The sequence below is a fragment of the Carassius auratus genome, unplaced genomic scaffold (assembly GCF_003368295.1).
Source record: "Carassius auratus strain Wakin unplaced genomic scaffold, ASM336829v1 scaf_tig00002535, whole genome shotgun sequence".
Lineage (NCBI taxonomy): Eukaryota > Metazoa > Chordata > Actinopteri > Cypriniformes > Cyprinidae > Carassius > Carassius auratus.
The window spans coordinates 4,749-27,797 of NW_020523456.1; the positions used below are offsets into that span (position 1 = coordinate 4,749).

Below are 23,049 nucleotides of genomic sequence, written 5' to 3' on the forward strand. Positions count from 1 at the left end.
CAGTTATAATCATCAAAATTAAAAGAAACATATTTGAAATATATCAGTCTGTGTGTAATGAATGAATATAATATACAAGTTTCACTTTTTGAATGATAGTTCACTGTTATATTGACAAAATGACAAAGCATTTTGACTATCATGTTTGTAAACAATGACACAAGGACTTGTCATTCTGATGGCACTGATGTTCATTGATATTGTATTAAGGATATTGAGCAAGTTACAGGCTTTGTTTTTGTCTGGGTTTGTACCAATTGTTTTGAAAAATGCACTCACTGGTTTGCAAATCTTAAGAATTATTCAAGAAATGATATATATATATAGAGAGAGAGAGAGAGAGAGCAGTTATTGTCATACAAAATAACAAAAAGTGTTTAAAAGAATCATGAATTAAGCTGGCACGTTTAAATGTTTGTTAACATATTTATTTGTTCTTACTTTGATTTTATAGCCCTAGCCCTAGCCCTAGCTGAGATCTGCTTCTGCTGCTCATACTGTGGTCAGCCGCCCTTCCCCCACAGCACTAACTGATCGCGCGCGCGCCCTTCCCCCACAGCACTGTCTCTGACTGACTCGCTGCAGATGAGATGCTTGCATATCAGCCCTGCTGTGGGTTTGCAGACTTCAATTGACTGTTTTGATTAATAAATGCTATTACAGTTTTTTTTCAATCGCTTACAAGCGCTTACCCATACTTTAGATACTTTTTCTAAACTCTTAACACAGACTCACACCTACAAAACACAATTGGCCAAATGGATAATTTTCTTCTCGAAAACACATTTTGTTAAATATATACTAAATATTAATTTCAAAATAGAACACATCTTTCTGTCAACACACCAACTTTACCAAAACACTGGAAATCTGATTCAAAATTAAATTATTCTGTCAAAGAATAACACTTGTTTTCACCTCAAAAGGTACATGCAGTCAATCAAAGTACACCAGGTTTCAAAATACTGGCTATTGTTGACATTACAAAAACTGCATAGACTTTTATGTTTCAGTTTTACAGATATTTGCATGCAAAACATGCAATTCACTGTTTTACACTAAATTTCTTGGTTAGGAACTGTATGTCCAAATGTACAGTAATGTTCACATTCAAAAGCATTCCAGTAAAAAGCTATTTTTTTCCTTTACTGTTTACTGCAGGAGGTACAGTAGAAACACGGTATGATAGAACAGAAAAGCTTTGAGAGTATTGCTTACAGTGAACAAAATATCCATCTCACTGCTCCTGATCTTCTCCCTGGCCCCCTTGCTCTTACTCTTCCTCGTCCATACATTACAGTGTTTGTCTTTTTCTGTTTCCAAAAATATTACTCTTCAAAGTCCTCCTTTTACTGTATTGTATAAGTGTCAATGTAATAGAAAAAAAAATAACCCCTGCAATTGAGTCTAAGCCAGATTGGAATCAGCTGTGGTTGGCCCAATTTACACAACATAAATCAGCTAAGATAAATTGTTTTTGAACTGATATCATTGCAGAAGCAGATTTTTTTTATACTGTATCTAAGGTTTGGAACATTGTTTTTGCTATGGTGGGATGTTGTGTGTTAACATTTGTAAATACTACAAAAACGATCCATAATTTTGTTGGGAGGTATAGCTTGTCTGTTCAGAAAATGTAAGCATTGTGGAAATGTGTTCAATGACTCCATATTGTGTAAAAACGACATGAAATGTGTGAATGGTATGCCCACAATAGACAGATGCTGTGCTAATTGTGTTTAGAGTTTTGAAAATGTGACAACTGCTTGGACAAATGCTTGTTAGCGACTGAAAAAACTGTAATAGAAAATAAGATGTCTGTTCAAGAGATCTAGGTTGCTCATTTAGACAGTTGTGAGCTCTTGTTTACAGCAGACCTGCACATTTTGAATATTCATATTTGTAATCCTCTTAAAAGCTTTATGATGTGGTGTTATTTCAGAAAATTAAGTACACCTTCGGTACATTTTTTTTACAAACCAGTGCACTTACTGGTTTGAAAATCTTAAGAATGATTCAAGAAATTATATATCTATGTATCTCTCTCTCTCTCTCTCTCTCTATATATATATAGAGAGAGAGAGAGAGAGAGAGCAGTTATAGTCATACAAAAGAACAAAAGTGTTTAAAAGAATCATGAATTAAGCAGGCACGTTTAAATGTTTGTTTACAGATTTATTAGTTCTTACTTTGATTTTCAACTATAGCCCTAGCCCTAGCTGAGATCTGCTTCTGCTGCTCATACTGTGATCAGCCGCCCTTCCCCCACAGCACTCTCTGATCGCGCGCGCGCCCTTCCCCCACAGCACTGTCTCTGACTGACTCGCTGCAGATGAGATGAATGAATGAACTAACAAAAGTCTTGTGAGCTCTAGTTTACAGCAGACCTGCACGTTTTGAATATTCTTATTTGTAATTCTCTTAAAAACTTTATGATGTGGAGTTATTTTATAAAAATGAGTGCACACCGGGTACTTTTTGCTCTTTTAAACCAGTGCTTGTACGGACATGCGCACTGGTTCGTAGTTTGAGGTGGGTGCTCGGTTAAAAAGTGATCATGTGCTCTGTCCACTAGAAAGACTAACTTCATCACATTTTTTTTTTTAAGTTTGAAGAAACAGTACTGTGGTTAAAACAAATATCATTGCCACCAGATAATTTTCTATTAGGCCAAATAAATGTAGTCACAATTTCAACGTGAAATCCAAATACGTAACTACGTCATTTACGCAAGTCAGCGACGGTGGTGTTTTCCCGGGAAATGCAGACACGTGACGATGGAACGCGCGAAACAGACGACAAACAACCCACCAGGAGGAAAGGTGAGATCAAGACTTGTCCTGAAAATGCATGATAACTAAATACATTGTGTAATATGAAATATAGTACGATGTATGTTTATTTTAGTGGTTTAATTATTTTTTGTAATAGGGTTTTATTTACTTCTCGATTGTATTTGAGTTTGCTTCTAAGCCTGTGTCATTTGATGATTTGTTGCAATAATGAAAACAAATTGTATATATAAAATTGACTATTAAATATAATTTTGTTATTTTTCATATAATAGTACTTTAGGTTCTACAAAGTAATCAAGACAACCGAGTCAGTGGTAGTTTACTAAATCATTGTTTTTCTCAAAAGTGTTGTAAAATATCAACAGTAATTTGAAATAATTCATTCTCATTTTTTAATATAATTATTTTATATATTATATTTTATGTAATACATTATTACATTATTTGCCCCCGAATTGGTTTTTTAGTGGAATGTTTTATTTTAATAATTTATCTTCACTGAGATTTTTTTGCACAATGACCATGAATTGATACTTTATAATATTTGTATTTTGTTTCAAGCTCCAAAGCAGACAAAAAGCACATTAAAAATAGTCCATATAAATCTAGCTGGTTATTGACTGAAAATCTCCCATATACTTTAGCTCTTAAATCAAATATAGATTGACATCAATTGTGGTTACAAGACACACAAGAACCAATGGTTTTTGGCATTAATGACATTTCCATTAAAAAAAAAATATATATAATATAAAGATTTGTTCCACAGAAAAACACAACACCGGTTTGGATATGAGTATTAGTATGTTAATTATGTGTGTTTTTGGTGAACAATTCCAGTAAGATCAACAGGATTTTTTAAAATATGCTTGTTTATTTCATTCACCTTATATTTATTTGTATTTATTTTTTCCAGTCATTTCAAGAAAGAAAGTCGCCATGCTGGGAAATAAAAGACGTAGGAAACCTCTGCAGGACGCTGAGCATCACATTACCTGTAAAACTGACAAGCCTGGGCTTCGAGAGCAGTTCATCAGCAAATATAAAGGCAAGTATAAATGACTAAGCAGTTTAGTAACTAATAACTAGGGCTGGGGGATATGGCAAAAAAGTTATCACGATAATTGTTTTATATTAGTCGATATCGTTAATTATCACAATAAATGTCAAATCTTTATTTCTTTCAAGTTTAAAGGCAGATATTTGCTCCTAAGTGAAAGTTGTAGAAACCAGAGCATTAATTGTGGTTTTAAACTACTCTTTATTGTCAGAACATATCATGACAAACACTTGCCAAACAGGTGAACATTTCACAAATCTGAGGTAGAACATTCAAACATTTGTTATTTTTCCTTAACAAAATAAATATATTTATTGGAAAATGTATTTCTTAGTTCCTGGATGTGCTAATGGGGGATATTGTTTCAAGTCTTGAAACAGGTTTGTGTTGCCTGACTTTGATGGCACGGATCTTCAGCACAGTTTACAGTGCAGGCAGCAATATTAATATTAGATATATTTTGTCTCAAAATGCATATTTGACAATGATTTGCAGCAGTATTAGATTCAGTTAGGAGCAGATTTACTATGTAAAATTTATGTTCATTAACAAAAACAGTAACATCTTTTAAAACGACCTCAATTTTATTTGGTAAAATGTAATATTCTGACTGTTTGAGTTTTATTAAAATTAACCATTGGTCATCCAGTATCATGCATTTAGATCATGATAACCACAAAACCAAATACTGTAACTATTTTATTAATCCTTTAATACATTGTCTACATTACAGTTTTTTTCAATCGCTAACAAGGGCTTAACCATACTTTAGATACTTTTTCTAAACTCTTAACACAGACTCACACCTACAAAACACAATTAGCCAAATGGATAATTTTTTTCTCAAAAACACATTTTGTTAAATTTATACTAAATCTTCATTTCAAAACAGAACACATCTTTCTCTGCACACACCAACTTTACCAAAACACTGGAAATCTGACTCAAAATTAAATTATTCTGTCAAAGAATAACACTTGTTTTCACCTCAAAAGGTACATGCAGTCAATCAAAGTACACCAGGTTTCAAAATACTGGCTATTGTTGACATTACAAAAACTGCATAGACTTTTCAGTCTCAGTTTTACAGGTATTTGCATGCAAAACATGCAATTCACTGTTTTACACTAAATGCCTTGGTTAGGAACTGTATGTCCAAATGTACAGTAATGTTTACATTCAAAAGCATTCCAGTAAAAAGCTATTTTTCCTTTACTGTTTACTGCAGGAGGTACAGTAGAAACACGGTATGATAGAACAGAAAAGGTTTGACAGTATTGCTTACAGTGAACAAAATATCCATGAAACACATAAGAGCATTCTGAACAAAAAACAACAACAGCAAAAAGCCCAGATAAAAAAAGGAGGGGGGGGGTAAAAAAAAAAAAACTGCATCTCTCACTGCTCCTCTCACTGCTCCTGCTCCTCTCACTGCATATCTCACTGCATCTCTCACTGCTCCTGCTCCTCTCACTGTTCACTGCTCCTGCTCCTCTCACTGCATATCTCACTGCATCTCTCACTGCTCCTGCTCCTCTCACTGCTCCTCTCACTGCTCCTGCTCCTCTCACTGTTCACTGCTCCCGCTCCTCTCACTGCTCCTGCTCCTCTCACTGCATATCTCACTGCATCTCTCACTGCTCCTGCTCCTCTCACTGCTCCTGCTCCTCTCACTGCATATCTCACTGCATCTCTCACTGCTCCTCTCACTGCTCCTGCTCCTCTCACTGCATATCTCACTGCATCTCTCACTGCTCCTCTCACTGCTCCCGCTCCTCTCACTGCTCCTCTCACTGCTCCTCTCACTGTTCACTGCTCCCGCTCCTCTCACTGCTCCAGCATCTCTCACTGCTCCCGCTCTTCTCACTGTTCACTGCTCCTGCTCCTCTCACTGGGCCCTTGCTCTTACCCTTCCTCGTCCATACATTAGTGTTTGTCTTTTTCTGTTTCTGTTTCCAAAAATATCACTCTTCAAAGTCCTCCCTTTATTGTATAAGTGTCAATGTAATAGAAAAAAATAACCCCTGCAATTGAGTCTAAGCCAGATTGGAATCAGCTGTGGTTGGCCCAATTTACACAACATAAATCAGCTAAGATAAATTGTTTTTGAACTGATATCATTGCAGAAGCAGATTTTTTTTATACTGTATCTAAGGTTTGGAACATTGTTTTTGCTATGGTGGGATGTTGTGTGTTAACATTTGTAAATACTACAAAAACGATCCATAATTTTGTTGGGAGGTATAGCTTGTCTGTTCAGAAAATGTAAGCATTGTGGAAATGTGTTCAATGACTCCATATTGTGTAAAAACGACATGAAATGTGTGAATGGTATGGCCACAATAGACAGATGCTGTGCTAATTGTGTTTAGAGTTTTGAAAATGTGACAACTGCTTGGACAAATGCTTGTTAGCGACTGAAAACAACTGTAATAATATAAAACAATCCAATATGTACAGTATTGTTCAAAATAATAGCAGTACAATGTGACTAACCAGAATAATCAAGGTTTTTAGTATATTTTTTATTGCTACGTGGCAAACAAGTTACCAGTAGGTTCAGTAGATTGTCAGAAAACAAATGAGACCCAGCATTCATGATATGCACGCTCTTAAGGCTGTGCAATTGGGCAATTAGTTGAATTAGTTGAAAGGGGTGTGTTCAAAAAAATAGCAGTGTCTACCTTTGACTGTACAAACTCAAAACTATTTTGTACAAACATTTTTTTTTTCTGGGATTTAGCAATCCTGTGAATCACTAACCTAATATTTAGTTGTATGACCACAGTTTTTTAAAACTGCTTGACATCTGTGTGGCATGGAGTCAACCAACTTGTGGCACCTCTCAGCTGTTATTCCACTCCATGATTCTTTAACAACATTCCACAATTCATTCACATTTCTTGGTTTTGCTTCAGAAACAGCATTTTTGATATCACCCCACAAGTTCTCAATTGGATTAAGGTCTGGAGATTGGGCTGGCCACTCCATAACATTAATTTTGTTGGTTTGGAACCAAGACTTTGCCCGTTTACTAGTGTGTTTTGGGTCATTGTCTTGTTGAAACAACCATTTCAAGGGCATGTCCTCTTCAGCATAGGGCAACATGACCTCTTCAAGTATTTTAACATATGCAAACTGATCCATTGTTTATTGTTTATTGTTAATTTGGATCCCCATTAGCTTCCACAAAGTGGTTGCTAATCTTCCTGGGGTCCACAGAGTTGCACAATACAAAAAAATCATTCAAACAAATAAAATAATAACAAAAATACAATTGCTAATCCAGTCACATCACAAAACTATACCCATACATATTAATAGTAGCAGCACAAGCAGAAGTACGTCTATACCTTTAACAACATGTTTACACAATTTCTTTTAAACACATGTGTTGAATTACTTTTACGTATATTTATAGGAACAACATTCCAAGCAGCAGAGCCACGATAAAATACAGTCTTTTTCAGCAAATTTGATTGTGGACATGGTAAAAACAGTTGAGACTTACTCACTTGACGTGTTTTATGATCGTGTCTAAAACCAACATATACAAGCTTTTCAAAGAAAAAACATGGTGTGTGATACTTGATTACCTTATAAAAATATACCAACACTCGTAAATGTAATTTGTCCTTCACTAAAAGCCATGATAATTTTCTATGCATATCAGCAACACTGGCCTGAAATTGATAATGGAGCACCAACCTAGCTGCTCTATTCTGAACAATCTGAAGTTTTTTTAAGTGCTTTTCTGATGCACTTGACCAAATTATAGGGCAGTACTCAAGATGCGATAAAACTATTGACTGCACCACATCTTTTAAAACCAAAGACGAAATAAATGCAGAACATTTCCTGGCTACTGCTATACCTTTACCCATGCTGCTTACTATATGATCTATATGTTTGGACCAGGACAATGTATTGTCAAGTACCACGCCCAACAAAGTAACATCTGTTACTTGTTCCACTGGCGTCCCATCAATAAATAAATTCAAATCTGCAGCCCTAGAAATATTGTATTTTTGGCTAAAAATTATGCATTTAGTTTTTTCTATATTTAAAATTAATTTGTTAATTTGAACCCATTTAGAAATTGTTAAAAGCTCATCACTCAAATTTTTCTTTAGTTCAGCTGAAGAATGTGCTGCAGAAAACATTGTAGAGTCATCTGCATACATAACTATATTAGCATTATTAACAACATATGGTAAATCATTTATAAAAATAGAAAACAATAAAGGACCTAAGCAACTTCCTTGTGGAACACCACAATAAGTATTTTTAGCATCTGAAAAAGATCCATTATAAAACACTCTCTGTTTTCTATTAGAAAGATAGCTTCCCATCCAATTAAGGGCTGTCAATGAAAAACCATAACATTTTAGTTTAGCCATAAGAATATCATGGTCAATGACATCAAAGGCTGCTGTAAAATCAATTAAAACAGCACCAACCAGTTTCTTATTATCTAGACATGCTAACCATGATCCCTGGTATGCGATAAATAGGCCCAACACCATAGTAGGAGAAACATGGCCATATCATGATGCTTGCACCTCCATGCTTCACTGTCTTCACTGTGTACTGTGGCTTGAATTCAGAGTTTGGGGGTCGTCTCACAAACTGCCTCTGGCCCTTGGACCCAAAAAGAACAATTTTACTCTCATCAGTCCACAAAATGTTCCTCCATTTCTCTTTAGGCCAGTTGATGTGTTCTTTGGCAAATTGTAACCTCTTCTGCACATGCCTTTTTTTTAACAGAGGGACTTTGCGGGGGATTCTTGAAAATAGATTAGCTTCACACAGACGTCTTCTAACTGTCACAGTACTTACAGGTAACTCCAGACTGTCTTTGATCATCCTGGAGGTGATCATTGGCTGAGCCTTTGCCATTCTGGTTATTCTTCTATCCATTTTGATGGTTGTCTTCCGTTTTCTTCCACGTCTCTCTGGTTTTGCTCTCCATTTTAAGGCATTGGAGATCATTTTAGCTGAACAGCCTATCATTTTTTGCACCTCTTTATAGGTTTTCCCCTCTCTAATCAACTTTTTAATCAAAGTACGCTGTTCTTCTGAACAATGTCTTGACTGACCCATTTTCCTCAGCTTTCAAATGCATGTTCAACAAGTGTTGGCTTCATCCTTAAATAGGGGCCACCTGATTCACACCTGTTTCTTCACAAAATTGATGACCTCAGTGATTGAATGCCACACTGCTATTTTTTTGAACACACCCCTTTCAACTAATTCAACTAATTGCCCAATTGCACAGCCTTAAGAGCGTGCATATCATGAATGCTGGGTCTCATTTGTTTTCTGACAATCTACTGAACCTACTGGTAACTTGTTTGCCACGTAGCAATAAAAAATATACGAAAAACCTTGATTATTCTGGTTAGTCACATTGTACTGCTATTATTTTGAACAATACTGTATATCCCACATTTCATGGTGCAGTTAATATTATTAGGCTAAGGTTACAGTAAATCCGTAGTAAATGGTGGGAATTTGTAGACAAAGAAGCCTTCTGACTGACCACAGTGTTTCTCCTGTTTGTCAGCGCGGTTTAATCGGCCTTTAAACTGGTTTAAATCACTGAAACGTGTGTTCTTGGCTGAAGTCAAGCGCTTCTCACTGGATCTGATGACAGAGACCGATCAGAGTAAACTCATCTGCTCTAGTGAGCTCGCGAGTCATGCTGCACTGCCGTTTGGACTTTGAGCTGAGCGGATAAACGGTCCGTGCGGCGCGTGGGTCAAATGAGTTCGGTTCCGCTTTTGGCGCATAAACATTATCGAACATTTATCGAACTCTGGATATCGTTTTATCGAGAAATTATATCGTGATAATTATCATTATCATTTTATCGCCCAGCCCTAGTAATAATGTTAATCTACAAAACTGAGAATTTAATGTAAGGCAAGTCATATGGTTGTTAGGCCACAAGTTAAACAGTACTTTATAAATATATATATTTTTTATTGTGCAGTCCAGATTCCTGAATAGAGTTCTGCTGGCATGAGCCCTAACTGTACGTACACACAGCCGCCGACTTGAGCTGCAAAGAAGCTCTGGCCGCCCTGTCAAGGACGCTTGTCAAAAAGTACGGGGAAGCTTGTTGACGCTTTGGCCGCTCTGACATAGCATGGAGAAGAGAAGTGTCACAACATAAAATGTAATAAACAGAAAAAACAAGCAATACACTGAAGAAACCATTTATAATGACAGAATTATTATAACCGTTTTGGTCACATTTGTTTGGGAAGAAAAGAATAATTAGCTATTATTGTTTTTTGAGATTAACAATTTTATTGATTCTCATGCAAATGACAGGATAGAATACAGAATACCATTCAGAATCTGATTTTTTTTTTTTTTTTTTTTTTTTTTTCCTTAACTAACCACCCGAACTATTCCCTAATGATGGCTTTAAGGTCATTCCTTGGCTAACATTAGACGAACCACACAATCAACATTGTGTAAAGAAAAAGGAGTGGAAATAACAATTTAAAAAAAAATTAAATAAAATGTAGTCTTTACAGTGTCACAATCAAAACATGCTATTCACATGCTCCACTTCCAAATAGATTAAGTACTTGGACCATTTTTTAAAATACAATTTTAAGTTGTCCCTCTGCTTATATGACATTTTTTCATATGCAGCCACTCTTGAGAGTTCAGCTACCCATTCTTGAAAAGAGGGGGCGTCTTCTGATTTCCAGCTCCGGAGAATAATTTGTCTGCCAATCAATAGACTAGTTTGAATCCAGGATTTTGTGCCGGCGTTTATTATATCATTATTTATCCAGCCACCTAATATAAAAAGCTTAGGACATAGTAAGACCTGGAGGTCTAAGATTAAACATATGTGTTCCTGAACTCTTTTCCAAAAATCTTGAACTTTTATGCAGGACCACAGGGCATGAGCTAAATCACCAGTCTCAGCCTTACATCTCCAACACAAAGGTGTATCCTTTAACCCAAGTTTAAACAATCTGGAAGGGGTCCAGTAAAACCGATGTACAATCTTAAACTGTATAAGACGTATTCTGGCATCCCTCGAAGCCATTTTAGCATTCTTTAAAATTCCCTGCCACTCTTTATCATCTAATATAATGTTCAGATCCCTTTCCCATATTTTCTTAAGCGCTTGAGAATTTGCTTCACCAATGTTTTGAATCAACCACGAGTAGTACATAGATGCTTCATGACCCTTCCCGTATAATGAAAAAATCCTACAATGGGCATCTGCTAACTCAGGAAGCTGGGTAGTGGAACCGAAAGTTTCACATAGTAGATGTCGTAGTTGTAAATATCGGAAAAACTGAGATCGAGGTACATTGTATTGCTGCTGGATACACTCAAATGACTTCAAACTACCATTTTCATAAAGATCTCCTAGATTGACAAGACCCTTCTTCGCCCAGTCTTTCCAAAGAAAGGGAGCTTTATTAATACACAGTTTTGGATTCAGCCAGATGCTTGAGCTAACATTTAAATAGGGGTTAAAACTATGCAGACGAGAGATCTTTAACCATATCGCATTTAAGTGTGAAATAATTGGATGCTTTTTTACCTTTCCAACCAGTTTAATGGATATGCTTTGTAAAAGCGAAATGGATGGCAAAGCAGACTGTTCAATCTTGTACCAAGGGGGGGCTCGCTCAGGGGGAAGTGACCAGTGAGCCAAGTGTCTAAGACTAAAAGCGTAATAATAATACAATACATTGGGCAGCCCTAGACCACCTTTTTCTACGGGCCTCTGTAACTTATTGGAATGTAATCGGGGCCGCTTACCGTTCCAAATAAAATTCTTACAAATTCTATCAAACTGTTTAAAATATGAAAGAGGTATTTGTATTGGGAGTGACTGTAATAAGTAATTAAGTTTGGGTGTACAACTCATTTTAATTACATTGACTTTCCCAGCCAGTGACAAGAGGAGTGGAGCCCACCTCTCCATATCACATGAGATTTTTTTCATTAAGGGATCAAAGTTAACTCTAACTAATTCCTTAAAGTCAGGGGGAAATAGAATGCCTAAGTATCTTAAACCTAACTTGGGCCATTGGAATATGCCAGGGTGAAAGGCTGTTGATGGGCAAAAAGCAGTTAGTGCAAGAGCTTCAGTTTTCGACCAATTCACCCTATAGCCAGAAAACTTAGAGAACGAGTCGATTGTACTAAGGAGGCAGGGTATAGATCTGCTGGGATCAGAAACAAACAATAAAATGTCATCGGCATAAAGCATAAGCTTGTGTACTTCTCCCCCTGCTATGACTCCGGGAAAATCGCTATTTTTTCTTATGGAAGCGGCTAATGGTTCCAAAGCTAGACAGAACAACAATGGGGAAAGGGGACAGCCTTGTCGGGTTCCTCTGCCCAGAGAAAAATACTCTGACATCAGACCGTTGGTTTGCACTGTAGCCAAGGGTTGTTTATAAAGTAATTTAATCCATCTAATGAATGTATTGCCAAAACCATAAACTTCTAGAATTTTGAAAAGGTAATGCCACTCTACCATGTCGAAAGCCTTTTCCGCATCTAATGAAATGGCTGCAATTGGGATTTGTTCCTCCATTACTGACCACCAGATGTCAATAAACCTTCGAATATTATCAGAAGGACTTCGACCAATAATGAAGCCTACTTGATCCACATGTATGAGCGATGAAATAACTTTGTTTAAGCGATTAGCTAGAATCTTTGACAAAATTTTAGTATCCAATTGGATCAGTGATATTGGGCGGTAGCTTTTACAATCACTTGCATCTTTGTCCTTTTTAAGTATAAGGCTAATGACAGCTTGTGACATTGTTTGTGGCAATTCACCCCTCTGAAGTGCCTCCATAAAGACTTCTAACATTAACGGAGCCAGTTCTGAAACCAGATCCTTAAAGAACTCGGCGACAAAGCCATCTGGTCCAGGAGCTTTCCCTGTAGGCAATGCTTTGATAACCTCCATTATTTCCTCCAACGTTATATCTAAGTCAAGAAATTCCTTCTGCTCACTTGATAATTGAGGAAGGTCTAGTGGCTCCAGGAAATCACTAATTTCCTCGTTAGTTGACGAGGATGTAGATTTATAAAGGTCAATGTAAAAATCTTTAAACTGCTTGTTTATATCTGTAGCAGCAGTAAAAAACTCTCCTCCAGGAGCTCTGACAGCTGCAATAATTGTTGAGGACTCCTTGTGTTTAATATAATTGGCTAAAAGTTTGCCTGCCTTATCCCCTGACTCAAAGTAGGTCTGTCTTGCTCTAAATAACAGAAACTCCATCTTTTGAGACAAAATGTTATTATATCTATATTTTAGTTGCGTTAATTCCCTGAGGCCACTAGGTGTCGTATGACGTTTCATCTTTGTTTCAGCTTTTTTTATATTATTTTCCAATTCCGAAATTTCTTTTTCTTTAAGCTTTTTGTAAAAGCTCGCGTATTGAATTACACGACCTCTAATAACTGCCTTAAGTGCATCCCATGCCAGACCAACTGAGGACACAGATGCCCAATTAGTATCTACGTAATTATTAATTTCTGTTTTTAACATTTGTTTAAATGCTGGAATTTGTAAAAGGGAACGCCATCTGAATGTTTTTTTCCTCTCAATATAAGGTTTCATCTGCAAACCCACCCAGGCATGGTCTGAAACTAAGATGTTTCCTATGTTACATGTAATTACAGATGGGATAAGTGATCTTGACAGAAGAAAAAAATCAATTCTAGAAAAAATATTATGTGCATTTGAAAAAAAAGTATAATCTCTCCCTTGTGGATTCAGGAGTCTCCAAATATCAGTAAGGCCTAAATATTTACACATCCTTTGTAGCACCATTCTAGCTTTAGGTGTAGTACAAACTTTTGAGCCACTATGATCAAGAACAGGGTCCATTAATAAATTAAAGTCTCCACCCAGAACAATCTCGTAGTGATTCCTAGTTGCTTGCATCTTTGATTCCAAATCTATAAAAAAATTGTGATCATCAAGATTGGGTGCGTAAACATTTGCCAACAGTATATTTTGGCCCTGGATTTCAGCCCAGACCATAATAACTCTTCCTATTGTATCATTCATTTGTTTAACCAATCTAAATTGTAGATGTTTTTTAACTAAAATCATTACCCCCCTACTACTACTTGACCCTTCACTGCAGAACACAAATCCTCCGACTGCCCTGCCCAGTTTCTCAGCTTCCTGGTTAGCAAGATGTGTTTCTTGTAAAAATATAATATCAAATCTGTTCCGCCTAAGTACAGACACCACCTTCCTCCTTTTAATATGATGCCCCAACCCATTCACGTTCCAAGTACAAAAAGATAATTTGTCTAAATCAGAAAGTGACATTCTTCATAAACAGTAACAAATATAGCCAAGCCCAGTTTCTCTGAAACATAACTAAGCAATAATATGACCTTAAAGCCCCAAACAACCCATAGAAAAGAAAAAGAAAAGGTGCGCTGAACCTGAACAGTGCGCTTAACCTTATCTAAAGTCCATCTCACAATGATCCAGAGGTCCGTGGCTCTTGATCAGGAGGTGCTCCGTGAAGAGTCTGCTTCTACAATAACTTATCCAATGAAAGACAATAAACTCCCATCAGCGGTGGTGAGGACGAGAAAAATAAATAAATAAATATATATATAAAATAAAAATAAAAAATAAAAAAATAAAATAAAAAATAAATAAAAATAAAAAGAGGGATAAGGAAAAGGCAGTGACAACGTTACTCCATTTTTTCAATGAAAGCCATAGCCTGTCGCGGGCATGTGAAAGTCCTGCGGCCGTCCCTTGCTTCGATTCTCAGTTTAGCAGGATACAGAAGCGCGAAGCTCACCTTTTTCGTGTGGAGAATTTTTTTACACTCCTTAAAACGCTCTCTCTTCAGCTGAGTAGATCTGGCGAAGTCCGGGAAGACCATTATATTGTTGTTTTCCCAGCTTAGACTACCTTTATTCCTGGCTGCACGAAGCACAAAGTCCCTGTCGGCAGAACGTAGAAATCTTGCCAGTATAGGCCGGGGTTTGTCAGTCGAGTTGGGACGTTGACTGGGGGATCTGTGCGCGCGTTCTATCTCTAAATGCCGGTCCGACCGATCAATCAGAGGCGGAATAATGCCGTCCAGAAACTTCACCATATCCTGGCCTTCTTTGCCTTCCGGAATTCCGACGATACGAATATTGTTGCGTCTGCTGCGATTTTCCATATCTTCAATTTTGTCCCATAACTGATCCAGCTCGACTTTACTGGCAGGTGGATTAGCTTTTAGTTCTTTCTCGGATCCTTCCAAAAACTCCACTCGTTTTTCCACCTCGTCCAGCCTTGTGATGAGAGCGGATAATTTAGCCTCCATCGACGCGGTAGTTTTCCGTATCTCCGTAATACCATCCATGTCACCGGATATTTTTGTCAGGATCGTGTAAATGTTGGCGATGTCGTGTTTCTCAGCAAGAGACTCCGAGACCGTTTCAGGCTCGGCTGGGCCTCGGCCATCTTGATCCTGAGACGCATCGGGCGCGTGTGAACGTAAGTGCTTTTTAATGTCCCCACAGGCCGAGGATTTCGAGTTTTTTGACATTGTCTTGTTCAAATATCACTTAGATACCCAAATCACAAAAACTTTCATCGGAACAAAGTGAATGATAGGATAAACTAAGCAGATTGAAGCGGAGCTCGCTGTTACTCAGCCTCCTTTCGCATCGTGTCACGTGACTCAATTAGCTATTATTGTTATATTAATATTATATTTACTTTAATGTAATTGGTCAAATTGGTGTTACCGTGAGCAAATTAATTGCATTCCCGCTTAAAACGAGCGCTCGTAAATATTTCAAATAAGTTGAGCTCATTCTCAAATGTGTATCACTGTCGGATAATCGTGAAGTTGCTGTGTTTGGTGCTGCTTGAGAAGACATCGGACTCGGAGATTTTGGGTTCATGACACCCTCCAGGGCCGTTATCAATTCGGAGAGTATCACCGGCTGGTGCAGCAGCTGCGGCTCGATGACGAGAGGTACGTCCAGCGGAACTTCAGGCTGGACACAGTTTGATAGCGTGTTGATAGAACTAATGTTTTGGTAGGAACGAAAGTTTACATCGTATGTTTCTCCGGAATCAGCCAGCGGGAAGGACGTCTATATTCCGATTGCTTGCTGCCGTTTTGCTGCTGCTTGCCACTGAACATAGCTCATTACCATAAAGTTGAGCTACTTGAACTTTCAGATTGACGCTCTAGTCGCTCAAAACGCCATGCCAAGGAATTTGACGCTCCTTGCAGCTGAGAGAAGCCAGCTTCCATTGAAAATGAATGACTTCCGGTAACTTTGCAAGCTCAAGTCGGCGGAGGTGTGTACGTCGTACAGTAAAACAAAGCAGTTGCATTTTTGCACTTCTGGTTCCATCAACCCAAAGTCAATGTTTATTTGCACATACATAACCCAATTATGCATAATAAGCCAACAGTTCTGGTGGTCATGTAAACGCAGACTAAGGTAATCATAAACGGCATAAGCATAAACCAATCGACACAGCTAGATTTTGTCTATGTTGTTCCAAACTCGTAAAACCTTCGTTCATCTTCGGAACACAAATTAAGATATTTTTGATGAAATCTGAGAGCTGGATCACTCCTCCATAGGCTTCCAAGGGACTGAAACTTGTTGGCCCAGAAAAGTTATTAAAGAGATCGTTAATATAGTCCAAGTGACTACAGTGGCTCAGTCTTAAGTTTATCAAGCGACGAGAATACTTTTTGTGTGCAAAAAACAACAAAAATAATGACTTTATTCCACTATTCATTTCCTTCTCTTTGGGCCACGAGTTTTTTCACGTAGTAAAACTGCGCAGTGGGTCTGTGTTACACGTCACCACGTAGGCTCACTATTGGCCGACGCTGGTCATGTGTGTGATGCGTGTGACGTGCAACACAGACGCACTGCACAGTTTTACTACGTGAACTCACTCGAGGCCCAGAGAGAAGGAAATGAATAGTGGAATAAAGTCGTTATTTTTATTTATTTTTTGCGCACAAAAAGTATTCTCGTTGCTTGATATACTTAAGACTGAGCCACTGTAGTCACTTGGACTATATTAACGATCTCTTTTATAACTTTTCTGGGCCAACAAGTTTCAGTCCCTTGGAAGTCTATGGAGGAGTGATCCAGCTCTCAGATTTCATCAAAAATATCTTAATTTGTGTTCCGAAGATGAACGAAGGTTTTACGGGTTTGGAACAACTTGAGGGTGAGTAATTACTGAAAGAAATTTCATTTTTGGGTAAACTATCCCTTTAACCTGTGTTCTGTGGCTTATTGAAGTGAGCATGTGTGATGTGTGACAGGAAAGTGTCCTTATTGTGGATTTAAGCACATCCAGAGAGAGCAAGCGTTTTCTCTACCCAAGAAACTCTTAAAAAGTGTTCTCATCTCATGCAGAGGTGGTACAGTCAAAATCCTGCATCCGATACTGGATGAGAGGAGAATATGAGTCTGTAAGATTCCCACTGATATTCTGGAATACTCTTGGGCTTTATTTAACATCACAAGTGACATGACATATGAAATACACAATGGTTTGCTTTTGACGTCATTAACCTGATTTACTTATAAAGGCACACAATCAGTCAAACATACATTACAAGAATGTAGAAACATTATATATATTACACAAGGATATGGATTTTCTATAGGGTTCTAAAATCCTATAAGGTTTTTGTGGAGGGAACTAGGTGAGGTGAACTACCGGGTTGGCCTGTAAAAATACGTCATCACTGCGGCACTCTGTTCTAAACAATATATAGCCATGATCATATTGTTTGTGTAAGAAAATTTATGTAATTTTAACTGTATAATTTTGAGTCTTAAAAGTATTAAAAGCAAAGCATGCTTTGAGATTAGCCTGCCTGACTATTTTCCTTCAGTAATTTCCCTTCTACATCATATAATGTACATCATATGGTAGAGAACTTTTAGTAAGAATCAAAATAATATTTGACATTAAAGAAACTGAAGCTAATGTATTTCTCCTCTTCAGGGCGTGGAGTTTTCACCACTGGAGCTTTTTTCAGAGGTGATTTTGTTCTTGAATACAGAGGTGAACTTCTGAGTTCACAGGAGAGTCTGGACCGAACTGAACACTACACTGAAGCTGAGAACACGTTCCTGTTTGATTTTCAGTGGCATGGCAAAAATTGGTGGTGAGTACAGAACTGTTGGATTGATGTAGTAGGTATGCTAAAATATCTGGAACTGTAAGATACTTAGTTCATGCCTGTAGTTCTGTCCGCTCGTTTCTTTTGGTCTGGATACGCTTGGTGTTCAGATTGGCATTTCTATCGTTGAACCTAAGTTATGATTGACCAGTCTGTCCTTTTTAGGGTCACATATTCCTGTTTTTGGTTTATTTACATGTCTCTGGTCCATGTTATGTTCATATTTCATTTGAACTGCACCAGAGTTCATTTGGAAGCCAACTGAGACCCTTCTCTTCAGCGTCTCGGTCCGCTTGTTTGGTCGCACCAGGTTTCAAATAGCAGCTTTCACATTTATTCAGATGAACCACATTAACAGCCTAAAAAAACATGCCAGATGTGAACACACCCTAATACTTCAAATTCACCATGAACTGACATAGAGTACGGAGTGTAGTTTCTTTGAGTCATCAAAAAAAATTCCCCCTGTAATCCCTAAAGAGAACAACATGGTAACTTTTAGATGCTTTTATCTGAGAGCTGTACATTACCATACATTGCAGTACACTATCATATAGATCAGTGGTTCTGGTCGCTCCTCTGCAGATTCTGTATGTCTCCTTCACCTGATGCACTCAGATGAGTTCATAGAGCCATGTTCTGATGATGAACTCCTCATCTCAGTCAGGTGGATTAAAACACGAGACATACAGCATATGCAGAGCGGTGGGTTCCCAGGACTGGGGTTCAGAACCACTTGTAAAAATAACTGTACATGTCTAGCATATATACTAAGATTATAAGTATTGAGTGTTCATTTTATGTTTTTATAGCATGGATGCATCTAAAGAAGACTCGTCTTTGGGAAGACTTGCAAACGATGAGACCAGAAATCCTACTTGCAAAATGAGAACTGTTGAAGTGAGCAGAAAACCTCACCTGTGTCTGTTTGCTGTACGAGACATTCTACCAGGAGAGGAAATCACTTACAATTATGGAGACTCAGATTGGCCATGGCGAGTCAAGGTACTATCAATAAAATGCTAAAGAGATTGATCAGTAATTCATGATAATTTTTTACTCTAATTCTGATTAGTTACCATGTGATTGTGGTCTCATATTTCTCAAGACTTTGAATAAAGCATCAGCAGAATCCACTGATAAAAAGCCAGTCAGCAGTTTGCGCCTGCATAAATCCGTAAGTCCACTTTAAAACATCTGTATCATTATTCTATATTATTGACTCTCTCAGCATAGAGTTGTGTGTGGAATGATATATAAAGTATAGGACAGCTAGAGGAATGAACATTAACAAGTTTTTTTGTCCTTTACAAATATTCTGATATTTTGATATTCACTGGTTTCTTTTCTGACATCTAGCCCCATTGTGTAGCTTCTGTTTCCTCTCCTGAACTGGACAAGGTAATCAGCAATGGTCCTCATAAGCAGTCAGGCAAAGCAAGAACATCAAGGAATAAAACGGTAACCATCTTAAACATGCAGCAACTATCTACTGATGTTTACTGCCAGCTAGTTAAAAATGCAATAAGTGATTTCTGAGAAACACTTAATATTTGAAATCGACACCCAAACAAACACACCCCTCCCTTCATTGCTCCGCCCCCAAAATAATGAACACGCAACACAGTCAACCACTATTAGCTGGTGCTCAGGTGTTCAAATAGAAAATATCTTTATTGCTGGCAAACCATAGAATGGTTTGGTTTAAGTTGATTTGTAGGTGCATATCGACTTCATCAAGCACCCGTGTCATTTGAAATGTATTTATGTACTCACAATTAAAAAAAACAAACAAGAAATTATTTAACGCTGCAGTCCTAGTTTTTCGTCTTTGTCACCATTTCTGTTCGAAATCTGCAATTGCAGTCATTCGTGGAATTATCAACTTTACATGGGTTGTGCTTTCACACGGCACAGCGCGAATGAATCCAATGTTTTGAGGAGAACGCGCTGCTGTCAATCACATCGCGTCGGCGTGGATACTGTCATTTGCAATCACAGATTATACTTTTTGGAAGTATGAGTCATGACCAACAGAAGAATGTTCACTGGAAAATGACACTGGAACAAGTAACATCCACTTTTGTTCTGACCAACTAAGGGGAAAAAAAGCATTGCAGTAAATCGCGCTGATGAAAGGTGGGGTATGTGATTTGCAAAACGGCCGGGAGATTTTGAAAATACACAACTCCTATGGTCTTACCTTCTTTCCTTTGACTCCACCCATTCGAAGAACATGGACACGATGGGGAGGGGGTATGGTACGACCGTTTGATTGACGCAGTTACTGTCTAATGATTCTAGGTAGTTTTGGAAATGATTGGCTGGAGTTTTTCGAGTCCTGCCTGTTCCACAGATGATTAAATTGCTTACTTTTCATTTCAGTGCTTCTAACTCAGTGGCTGTAAGTGGGTTAGGAATAGGATTTCAAGTGATTTTGAAAAAATGGACAAAAAAGAGAATTACATACCCCACCTTTAAATCTAACAATCGCTTATCAATTATCATATCACATCAAACCGTGCAAACTATACTTTGTTCTCAAATTGTTAATGTTAACAACATCAGCATTGTGTGACTACATTTAAGGCCCTTCAGATATTTATCCTTGTTTTCGTGTGGGCCAGGCGGCCAGTCTCTTTTTTTCTGTAGCCACTCCAAAGTCCAAGTCACCCACGTCACCTTCAACCTTGCCTGTGCAGCCCTCATCATCCTCGCCTGCCTACAGAGGAGGAGAGTGCATCAACAAAGCTGCTTGCGAATGTGGCATAAAGAACCCTGAAGCACTGTCATCAACTAGGCTTAGGAAACACATAGCAACCATGTCTAAAATTCTTAACCTTAATGAGAATGAAGCAGACCAATTGGCTGATTTCCTTGGTCACGATATCCGAATCCACAGACAGTATTATCGGTTACCAGAGGGAACACTGCAGCTGGCAAAAATGAGTAAAGTCCTAATTGCCATGGAGAAAGGAACACTGTCTGACTACAAAGGAAAGAAACTTGATGACATTGAAATTGACCCAAATGGTATGAGTATACATGCTCCGTGTGTATCTGTGCTGTACATATTTACAAAACAATGTATATATTCATGTCACAGATGCTAGGTATAAGCAATAAAGTGTTCATTTTTCGTTAATTAATTATTAAGAGCAACTTGAGGCCCAAGGTGATTCCATGTCAAGTGATGAGGAGGATTCCAGTGACCTATCTCAGACACCAGCACCAGTACAGACTGATCAACCTGTTCAATCTGAACAAGCTGTTTCACAGGAGGATCAAGGTAAGAAAAATCTCTACATTGCACAAACAACAATAATCAAATAAACATGAATTGGCTCCATGCAGCAATATCCAGACAAATTCAAAAAAAAAATTATGCATTGGGAACACAGTCTTGATTTGCTCTTTACTCACCGATTTAGTTGTAATGAGAATGTGTAATGAGAATTTACTTTTTAATTATTTCATAGGTTCTTCAAATGCTCCAAAAAAGAAATGGGAGGACAGTGAGGTAAAAGCAGTAGAGAGACACATGATGAGTTTCATCAAGACATGCAAAGTTCCTGGTAAGCAAGACTGTGAAAGATGCATTCACGCAGAGCCAGAAGCTTTACGCAGCGAACATGGACTGGTGTGAAAAATTATGTGCGGAACAGGATCACGACTCTTAAAAGAAAGGGTGGTTTGTAGGGAGGGACAAACACTTCAACACTTTGCACATTATGCTCTTTTTGTAGGAAATGGAGCTAAATTAAAAGAAATGAGGATAAAGGTGTAGAAATATTTTGTGGATGGAATGAAACAGAATATAAAGTGAAAAGTTAGAGTATAAGAAGGCTAATGAAGAAGTAGAGGATAGTAAGAGTCAATTTTCTTTGTTCAGTTACAATATAGTTGGATGAAATGTCATGTTAAACTTTTTGATATTTCTGTCATAGAGGGAGGGGAGAATGTAAAGATGATAAAAAAGGGAAGAGTGAATAGCTGTGCTGGACATGGGCTATGGCTGGATGTAACTGATTGGTGAGAGTTAATGTGTGCAGACGAGAGAAGCTGAAAACTGAGATGTGATGTCAGACACTTTCTGCTTCCCGTAGTGATGCAGAGCCAGAAGCTTTGAAGCAGCGAACATGGACTGGTGTGAAAAATTATGTGCGGAACAGGATCACGACTCCTAAAAGAAAGGGTGGTTTGTAGGGAGGCACAAACACTTCAACACTTTGCACATTATGCTCTTTTTGTAAGAAATGGAGCTAAATTAAAAGAAATTAAGATAAAGGTGTAGACATTAAAATTAAGAGACGCTCGTGCTGTTGCATACTTTACCACAGCTGAAGTAGAAAAAATGCATTATTTTCCAAATACACAGATATTTCGGAGACATTTTCATTCAATAACAATGCCATGCTTGATACAAGTGTCTGTTTGTACACAGAAATAAAAGTTCACACATAAGCCTAAATACAAACGTAAAGCGGGAAGAGAGAATGTAAAGGGGGACGTTAAAGGACGTAAAGTAGAAGCAGCATGTAAAGGGGACGTAAAGAGGGAGGAGAGAATGTAAAGGGGACGTAAAGAGGGGAAGGGAAGAGGGGAGAATGTAAAGGGGAGTAAAGAGGGAGGAGAGTAAAGGTCGGTAAGGGACTGGAAAGGGACTAAAGAGGGAGGAGAGAATGTAAAGGGGACGTAAAAGGAGGGGAAGAATGGGGAAGAGGAAATGTAAAGGGGACGTAAAGAGGGAGGAGAGAATGTAAAGGGACGTAAAGAGGGAGGAGAGAATGTAAACTGGGACGTAAAGAGGGAGGAGAGAATGTAAAGGGGACGTAAAGAGAGGAGGAGATGTAAAGGTAAAGAGGGAGGAGAGAATGTAAAGGGGACGTAAAAGGGGAAGAATGAGAATGTAAAGAGGGAGAGAGAATGTAAAGGGGACGTAAGAGAGGGAGGAGAGGAGAGATGTAAAGGGGACGTAAAG

At 37.9% G+C, this 23,049-nt stretch overlaps 1 protein-coding gene across 1 annotated transcript; it reads left to right on the forward strand.

Moving 5' to 3' along the window:
• The first annotated feature begins 2,683 nt into the window (after nucleotides 1–2,683).
• On the forward strand, nucleotides 2,684–22,379 carry LOC113069752 (uncharacterized). The gene is made up of 9 exons (XM_026242869.1): nucleotides 2,684–2,822; nucleotides 3,712–3,843; nucleotides 17,891–18,053; nucleotides 18,881–19,073; nucleotides 19,177–19,245; nucleotides 19,428–19,529; nucleotides 20,696–21,101; nucleotides 21,226–21,357; nucleotides 21,548–22,379. Exons 1-9 carry the CDS (start codon nucleotides 2,762–2,764, stop codon nucleotides 21,712–21,714), a joined length of 1,425 nt encoding a protein of 474 aa, XP_026098654.1. The 5' UTR covers nucleotides 2,684–2,761; the 3' UTR covers nucleotides 21,715–22,379.
• The last annotated feature ends 670 nt before the right edge of the window (nucleotides 22,380–23,049 follow it).